Consider the following 9,607-nt stretch of genomic DNA (forward strand, 5'->3'; position numbering starts at 1 on the left):
GAATAAACTACTTTAGTCTAAATAACAGGTATAATGTGTACTAATGTTTTGCACAGCCCTAACGTTATAGTCTCTATTTGTATTTATTTAATCCTATTTATTTCACTCTGGTTTTATTTATTTTATTGTTTGCATAATTCTCTTGTTCTGCTTTTTGTGTTGGTGTGATTGAACTGCAACACTAAAACTCTGGACCTTTGTATCTGCTTTAAATTAAATAAACTGCTTCGACCTTTCCGTCTGTTTTAACATCCCATTTGACGACGTGTATTCAGGCCATTGTTGGTAAACAATGTAATCAAAAATCACAGCATTAGTGAGATTAAAGTTTAAATGTACAGACAAGTAACTCAGAAACTTTCTTACATTAAAAAGGTTCATTTTTGGAAAATCTCTGAAATAAAATTGCTTATTTTCCAGAATAGAACTAAAACAATTTGGAGATTAAACTCAAATATGTTCAGAGATAATGAAATCATAAATTAGGGGGGGAATGTGGAAACTCTCTGAGGTTACAGTCTGAGAATTAGCAAGAACAAAACCTCATAAAGTTACAAAATAAAACTTAAATGTTAGTTTTAGTTTTCTGCCTGATAACCAAGTCACTTCATTTTACAAATTTAGATAAAAACTCAGGATTTAATACTAATAATAACTTTAATCAAAATTCTGATTTGTTTCCAGATTGGTAATCCATTGATCCAGCTCTTAATAAAAACATTTTTTTTAAACTTACAATGACCGAAATACACCATCGTACAAACCGGAGCTTTAAATCAGTCAGATTCACAACCAGGAAGTCTCTGTCTGTTCGATTGTTTTCTGTTTGTCTGTCAGTCAGTCAATCCGTCTCTCCGCCGGTCTGTCTCTCTGTCCGTCTTTCTGTCTCTCTGTCCGTCTCTCTGTCTCTCTTTCTGTCTTTCTGTCTCTCTTTCTGTACTCGTCTCATTTTCAGCACCTGCTCGTATCTCTGCAGCTGAGCCAGGAAGCCGGGGTTCGGATCGATCTCGTAACGAGCCGTCTTCACTTTCTGAGGAAAACAGAGACAATGAAATGATCAATAAATGTTCTAAGAGTCCTCTCCTGCTGATGTTCAGGTGTATATCAGTATGTAGTGTCTCTACTTTAAAGAGTCCTCTCCTGCTGATGTTCAGGTGTATATCAGTATGTAGTGTCTCTACTTTAAAGAGTCCTCTCCTGCTGATGTTCAGGTGTATATCAGTAGGTAGTGTCTCTACTTTAAAGAGTCCTCTCCTGCTGATGTTCAGGTGTATATCAGTATGTAGTATCTCTACTTTAAAGAGTCCTCTCCTGCTGATGTTCAGGTGTATATCAGTATGTAGCGTCTCTACTTTAAAGAGTCCTCTCCTGCTGATGTTCAGGTGTATATCAGTATGTAGCGTCTCTACTGTAAGAGTCCTCTCCTGCTGATGTTCAGGTGTATATCAGTATGTAGCGTCTCTACTTTAAAGAGTCCTCTCCTGCTGATGTTCAGGTGTATATCAGTATGTAGCGTCTCTACTTTAAAGAGTCCTCTCCTGCTGATGTTCAGGTGTATATCAGTATGTAGTGTCTCTACTTTAAAGAGTCCTCTCCTGCTGATGTTCAGGTGTATATCAGTATGTAGCGTCTCTACTTTAAAGAGTCCTCTCCTGCTGATGTTCAGGTGTATATCAGTATGTAGCGTCTCTACTGTAAAGAGTCCTCTCCTGCTGATGTTCAGGTGTATATCAGTATGTAGCGTCTCTACTTTAAAGAGTCCTCTCCTGCTGATGTTCAGGTGTATATCAGTATGTAGTGTCTCTACTTTAAAGAGTCCTCTCCTGCTGATGTTCAGGTGTATATCAGTATGTAGTGTCTCTACTTTAAAGAGTCCTCTCCTGCTGATGTTCAGGTGTATATCAGTATGTAGTGTCTCTACTTTAAAGAGTCCTCTCCTGCTGATGTTCAGGTGTATATCAGTATGTAGTGTCTCTACTTTAAAGAGTTCTCTCCTGCTGATGTTCAGGTGTATATCAGTATGTAGTGTCTCTACTTTAAAGAGTCCTCTCCTGCTGATGTTCAGGTGTATATCAGTATGTAGTGTATCTACTTTAAAGAGTCCTCTCCTGCTGATGTTCAGGTGTATATCAGTATGTAGAGTATCTACTTTAAAGAGTTCTCTCCTGCTGATGTTCAGGTGTATATCAGTATGTAGTGTCTCTACTTTAAAGAGTCCTCTCCTGCTGATGTTCAGGTGTATATCAGTATGTAGTGTCTCTACTTTAAAGAGTCCTCTCCTGCTGATGTTCAGGTGTATATCAGTATGTAGTGTCTCTACTTTAAAGAGTCCTCTCCTGCTGATGTTCAGGTGTATATCAGTATGTAGTGTCTCTACTTTAAAGAGTCCTCTCCTGCTGATGTTCAGGTGTATATCAGTATGTAGTGTCTCTACTTTAAAGAGTCCTCTCCTGCTGATGTTCAGGTGTATATCAGTATGTAGTGTCTCTACTTTAAAGAGTCCTCTCCTGCTGATGTTCAGGTGTATATCAGTATGTAGTGTCTCTACTTTAAAGAGTCCTCTCCTGCTGATGTTCAGGTGTATATCAGTATGTAGTGTCTCTACTTTAAAGAGTCCTCTCCTGCTGATGTTCAGGTGTATATCAGTATGTAGTGTCTCTACTTTAAAGAGTCCTCTCCTGCTGATGTTCAGGTGTATATCAGTATGTAGTGTCTCTACTTTAAAGAGTCCTCTCCTGCTGATGTTCAGGTGTATATCAGTATGTAGTGTCTCTACTTTAAAGAGTCCTCTCCTGCTGATGTTCAGGTGTATATCAGTATGTAGCGTCTCTACTTTAAAGAGTCCTCTCCTGCTGATGTTCAGGTGTATATCAGTATGTAGTGTCTCTACTTTAAAGAGTCCTCTCCTGCTGATGTTCAGGTGTATATCAGTATGTAGTGTCTCTACTTTAAAGAGTCCTCTCCTGCTGATGTTCAGGTGTATATCAGTATGTAGCGTCTCTACTTTAAAGAGTCCTCTCCTGCTGATGTTCAGGTGTATATCAGTGTGTAGTGTCTCTACTCAAAGCCGAATTAGAGATAGACAAAGCACTTTAAATGAAATGTGAAATGTGCAGCGTCACAGTGTTCAGAGGGCACCCCCGAAACATGAGCGTCAGTGTCTGCTGACTCAGCGTGTCTTCTGCTCTGTCTCTGGTATCCATCTCGACCTCTGTTTTCACTTTACTGCAGGTTTATTTTAAAATGACATCAAGGCTGTCAAAGGTAGGAGATAATAATTCAGTTTGGTTTTAAGACCTATATTTTTTATGATAATGCGACATCATGATAAATCAGTTTTCGTTAATGTGTGGTGACAAAAATCGAATGGAATTTTTTTGTATTGGATTTTGGATTCAAAACTAATGTTGGGCTATAAGGAACTACAGCACGGTCACATGACTTCACGTCACCACCGCTAAGCTAAAGGAGGCTAATGTTGGGCTATAAAGGAACTACAGCACGGTCACATGACTTCACGTCACCACGGCTAAGCTAAAGGTGGCTAATGTTGGGCTATAAAGGAACTACAGCACGGTCACATGACTTCACGCCACCACGGTTAAGCTAAAGGTGGCTAATGTTGGGCTATAAAGGAACTACAGCACGGTCACATGACTTCACGTGACCACCGCTAGGCTAAAGGTGGCAGCTTGAAAAGTACTATCCCTTCTAAAATCCTGTCCTCTGATTGGCTGGTGTCAGATGTTCCTCACCAGTTTAGCCTCAAACAGCTTCATCTCTCGGTGCTTCATCAGGTAAGCGATGCAGATGGTGGCAGAGCGGCTGCGTCCGTTCTTGCAGTAAACGAGGCTCCGCCCCCCCCGCAGCGCCTCCTGCTGGATGGAGTCTGCGCTGCGGTCGAAGTGAGAGAGCAGGTCCTCGTTCGGGTCGTCGTACACGGGGATCCTCAGCCTGGTGACATAGTGGAGTACAAATACTTTGTTACTGTACTTAAGTACCGTATTGACCCGATATATAAGACGACCTCTTTTTTCAAGACGCATTTTTGGAAGAACACCTTTTTTATTCCGGATCGAGGAATGCTTTTCTCTGACATTTTTAAGGCGGTCTTTTTGGGCTCGCCATCTTCTAACGTTATTCTCAGTAACACCATATTTTTTTTCTGCTCGTTAGTGGTTTGATGACTTCGTTAGTCACATTATCTTAAAATTGGCATCGTAATTTTGCCTCTTGTTTATTAACTTGCTACTTCTGATCCACTTTGGAGTTGGTATCTGTGTCTCTCCATCTCTCTCTCTCCTGTTGATGTTACCGTACTCTAAGACGATGTCTCGCTTTTGGGGAACACTCGTTTAGCGCGATCTGACGTTGTGACTGTGTAATTACATCGAAAAGACAACCCCTCTTTTTCAGATTATTTTCTATGAAAAATAAAACGTGTTATATTCGGGTCAATACGGTACATTTTTCTGGTATCACTACTTTACTCCACTACTTCTTTTTTTGACGACTTTTTACTTTTACTTCTTACATGTTGAACTCAAATACCTGTACTTTCTACTTCTCACATGTTGAACCCAAATACCTGTACTTTCTACTTCTTACATGTTGAACTCAAATACCTGTACTTTCTACTTCTCACATGTTGAACCCAAATACCTGTACTTTCTACTTCTCACATGTTGAACCCAAATACCTGTACTTTCTACTTCTCACATGTTGAACACAAATACCTGTACTTTCTACTTCTTACATGTTGAACTCAAATACCTGTACTTTCTACTTCTCACATGTTGAACACAAATACCTGTACTTTCTACTTCTTACATGTTGAACTCAAATACCTGTACTTTCTACTTCTCACATGTTGAACACAAATACCTGTACTTTCTACTTCTTACATGTTGAACTCAAATACCTGTACTTTCTACTTCTCACATGTTGAACACAAATACCTGTACTTTCTACTTCTTACATGTTGAACTCAAATACCTGTACTTTCTACTTCTCACATGTTGAACACAAATACCTGTACTTCTACTTCTTACATGTTGAACTCAAATACCTGTACTTTCTACTTCTCACATGTTGAACACAAATACCTGTACTTTCTACTTCTTACTTGTTGAACTCAAATACCTGTACTTTCTACTTCTCACATGTTGAACACAAATACCTGTACTTTCTACTTCTTACATGTTGAACTCAAATACCTTTACTTTCTACTTCTCACATGTTGAACACAAATACCTGTACTTTCTACTTCTTACATGTTGAACTCAAATACCTGTACTTTCTACTTCTCTCATGTTGAACACAAATACCTGTACTTTCTACTTCTTACATGTTGAACACAAATACCTGTACTTTCTACTTCTTACATGTTGAACTCAAATACCTGTACTTTCTACTTCTTACATGTTGAACTCAAATACCTGTACTTTCTACTTCTTACATGTTGAACTAAAATACCTGTACTTTCTACTTCTTACATGTTGAACTCAAATACCTGTACTTTCTACTTCTTACATGTTGAACTCAAATACCTGTACTTTCTACTTGTTACATGTTGAACTCAAATACCTGTACTTTCTACTTCTCACATGTTGAACACAAATACCTGTACTTTCTACTTCTTACATGTTGAACACAAATACCTGTACTTTCTACTTCTTACATGTTGAACTCAAATACCTGTACTTTCTACTTCTTACATGTTGAACTCAAATACCTGTACTTTCTACTTCTTACATGTTGAACTCAAATACCTGTACTTTCTACTTCTTACATGTTGAACACAAATACCTGTACTTTCTACTTCTTACATGTTGAACTCAAATACCTGTACTTTCTACTTCTTACATGTTCAACACAAATACCTGTACTTTCTACTTCTCACATGTTGAACACAAATACCTGTACTTTCTACTTCTTACATGTTGAACTCAAATACCTGTACTTTCTACTTCTCACATGTTGAACACAAATACCTGTACTTTCTACTTCTTACTTGTTGAACTCAAATACCTGTACTTTCTACTTCTTACATGTTGAACTCAAATACCTGTACTTTCTACTTCTTACATGTTGAACACAAATACCTGTACTTTCTACTTCTCACATGTTGAACTCAAATACCTGTACTTTCTACTTCTTACATGTTGAACACAAATACCTGTACTTTCTACTTCTCTCATTTTCCAAACAGCTGGTTCCTTTAGTCTGAATGTGTGTTGGTGGCGTGATCATTATTCTGTAGAGTCATTGCGTGCCTATTGGTTGGAACACGATCCGTGTATCCATCACTTCCTGGTCTTCTCTAAAGAAGAGGGACCAATGGAAACGTTGTCATGTTGCCGTTGTTCAGCATGGAAACATTCATTAGCCAACAATGACATTATTGTTCTATTAATATAAAGGGAGGTCAGGTACTCTTTAAAGCAGCTGCTAGCTATGGGTACTTTTTACTGAAGTACACTTCAAAGCCTCTTTACTTTGACTTGAGTAAAGAAGTTTAGTCAGTACTTCTACTTTTACCAGAGTATTTTTAAACACGAGTATCTGTACTTCTACTTGAGTAAAGGATGTGTTTACGTTTGCCATCTCTGAACATCAGGGGGGAACGGCTGCTTCTTGGAGACGTTGATAACGAACGTGATGTTCTCGCGCTGCAGGAGCTCCTCGCTGCAAGCGGAGCGACAGTTACTGATGAAGAGAGAGCGGGTCACCTGACACAGCTGCAGCATCCTGAGACTGACCCTCGCAGGCTGCCGTACTCACAGACTGACCCTCACAGATACCTGAAAAGTCAGAGAGACACAACGTAAATTGACTTTTACCAGGCGTGTGACAAATAGAAAATGTATAATTGGCAACGTGAGAAAATATGAAAATGAAATAAATGATGATCTCATTTTAAATGAAACAATATTATGAAATAAAACTAAATTACTTAGAATAAAACAGACTGACCCTCACAGGCTGCCGTACTCACAGACTGACCCTCACCGACACCTGAAGACAGACAAAATGTGGCAAGGTGGGTAAATATCAAAATCTAATAAAAGATTATCTCAGATAAAATGATACAAAATAAATAAAAAATGCTGATATGACACCAAGAAAAATGACCTATAATAAAAAATTCAATAAAGAATAAGATATATTTAGACGATAAGATAAAAAATTGCTTAAAAATAAAAAGTAAATAAAATCACCAAAAAAAAGGGACCCTCACAGGCTGCCGTATAACAAAAAATGACCCTCACAGGCTGCCGTACCAAAAGAAAAATTACCCTCACAGGCCGCCGTACCAAAAAAAAATGACCCTCACAGGCTGCCGTACCAAAAAAAATGACCCTCACAGGCTGCCGTACTAAAAAAAAATGACCCTCACATGCTGCCGTACCAAAAAAAAATGACCCTCACAGGCAGCCATACTAAAAAAAAATGACCTTCACAGGCTGCCGTACCAAAAAAAGAAGACCCTCACAGGCTGCCGTACCAAAAACAATGACCCGCACAGGCTGCCGTACCAAAAAAAAGACCCTCACAGGCTGCCGCATCAAAAAAAAATTACCCTCACAAGCTGCCGTACTAAAAAAAAATGACCCTCACATGCTGCCGTACCAAAAAAAAATGACCCTCACAGGCTGCCGTACTAAAAAAAAATGACCCTCACAGGCTGCCGTACCAAAAAAAAAAATGACCCTCACAGGCTGCCGTACCAAAAAAAAATGACCCTCACAGGCTGCCGTACTAAAAAAAAATGACCCTCACATGTTGCCGTTCCAAAAAAAAATGACCCGAACAGGCTGCCGTACCAAAAAAAAATGACCCGAACAGGCTGCCGTACCAAAAAAAAATTACCCGAACAGGCTGCCGTGCCAAAAAAAAATGACCCTCACATGCTGCCGTACCAAAAAAAAATGACCCTCACAGGCTGCCGTACTAAAAAAAAATGACCCTCACAGGCTGCCGTACTAAAAAAAAATGACCCTCACAGGCTGCCGTACTAAAAAAAAATGACCCTCACAGGCTGCCGTACTAAAAAAAAATGACCCTCACAGGCTGCCGTACTAAAAAAAAATGACCCTCACATGCTGCCGTACTAAAAAAAATTACCCTCACAGGCTGCCGTACTAAAAAAAAATGACCCTCACAGGCTGCCGTACTAAAAAAAAAATACCCTCACAGGCTGCCGAATCAAAAAAAATGACCCTTACAGGCTGCCGTACTAAAAAAAAATTACCCTCACAGGCTGCCGTACTAAAAAAAAATGACCCTCACAGGCTGCCGTACTAAAAAATATAAGCCTCACATGCTGCCGTACCAAAAAAAATGACCCTCACAGGCCGCCGTACCAAAAAAAAATGACCCTCACAGGCTGCCGTACTAAAAAAAATGAGCATCACATGCTGCCGTACCAAAAAAAATGACCCTCACAGGCTGCCGTACCCACAGATACCTGAGAAGTCAGAGACAAACTATAAAAATAAAAATAATATATAAAATATAAAAATGGAAATAGATGATTATCACAGATAAATTAAACAAAAATAAATACGAAATAACAAAAAAACTTTAAATTAAATTAAAAGAAATGTATAAAAACGATCAATGAACGCCTCACACAAGGACAGCCTGACTCACCTGTTTCTCTCCAGCTTTCTGCAGGTAAGACTCTGTGTTTCAGAGGACAGTCTCTCTTCAGGTGGACTCCGTGTTTCAGAGGACAGTCTCTCTTCAGGTAGACTCTGTGTTTCAGAGGACAGTCTCTCAGGTGGACTCTGTGTTTCAGAGGACAGTCTCTCTCAGGTGGACTCCGTGTTTCAGAGGACAGTCTCTCAGGTGGACTCTGTGTTTCAGAGGACAGTCTCTCTCAGGTGGACTCCGTGTTTCAGAGGACAGTCTCTCAGGTAGACTCTGTGTTTCAGAGGACAGTCTCTCAGGTGGACTCTGTGTTTCAGAGGACAGTCTCTCTCAGGTGGACTCCGTGTTTCAGAGGACAGTCTCTCAGGTGGACTCTGTGTTTCAGAGGACAGTCTCTCTCAGGTGGACTCCGTGTTTCAGAGGACAGTCTCTCTCAGGTGGACTCCGTGTTTCAGAGGACAGTCTCTCTTCAGGTAGACTCCGTGTTTCAGAGGACAGTCTCTCAGGTGGACTCTGTGTTTCAGAGGACAGTCTCTCAGGTGGACTCCGTGTTTCAGAGGACAGTCTCTCAGGTAGACTCCGTGTTTCAGAGGACAGTCTCTCTCAGGTGGACTCCGTGTTTCAGAGGACAGTCTCTCTGCAGATCATAAAGTCTCTCTGTCTCGTTCAGTTTTGTCCCGCTGTGTCCAGGTCTCCTCTGACCCCCAAACTGATCCTCACTGCTGCTTCTATTTTTAAATGTTTCCCACACAGAGAGACACTCTGGGTCCTAAAGCTAGCCAGGTTCAGGTATACACATCATATTAAATAGTGGTATAATTGTTATAGAAAATGTATTAATATTGTAAAAAGTACTCAGATATTGTACTTGGGTAAAAGTAGAAGTACTCAGATCTTGTACTTGAGTAAAAGTAGATGTACTCAGATCATGTTCTTGAGTAAAAGTAGAAGT

The 9,607-nt window shown here is 39.8% G+C and overlaps 1 protein-coding gene across 2 annotated transcripts; it reads right to left on the bottom strand.

The window, feature by feature from the left end:
• Window positions 1-725: 725 nt before the first annotated feature.
• Window positions 726-9,345, bottom strand: LOC117440596 (dual specificity phosphatase 28-like). 2 transcript variants are annotated; one of them, XM_034076831.2, is made up of 5 exons: window positions 8,656-9,345; window positions 6,976-7,017; window positions 6,598-6,803; window positions 3,756-3,954; window positions 726-1,030 (listed from the first exon to the last, which is right to left on the bottom strand). In XM_034076831.2, exons 3-5 carry the CDS (start codon window positions 6,747-6,749, stop codon window positions 842-844), a joined length of 540 nt encoding a protein of 179 aa, XP_033932722.1. In that variant the 5' UTR covers window positions 6,750-6,803; window positions 6,976-7,017; window positions 8,656-9,345; the 3' UTR covers window positions 726-841. The 2 variants fall into 2 exon arrangements, with proteins under 2 accessions (XP_033932722.1, XP_071058153.1); XM_071202052.1 differs by having other exon boundaries at window positions 6,956-7,017.
• Between the last annotated feature and the right edge of the window lie 262 nt (window positions 9,346-9,607).

This window comes from Pseudochaenichthys georgianus, unplaced genomic scaffold (genome assembly GCF_902827115.2).
Source record: "Pseudochaenichthys georgianus unplaced genomic scaffold, fPseGeo1.2 scaffold_1061_arrow_ctg1, whole genome shotgun sequence".
Taxonomy (NCBI): Eukaryota; Metazoa; Chordata; class Actinopteri; order Perciformes; family Channichthyidae; genus Pseudochaenichthys; species Pseudochaenichthys georgianus.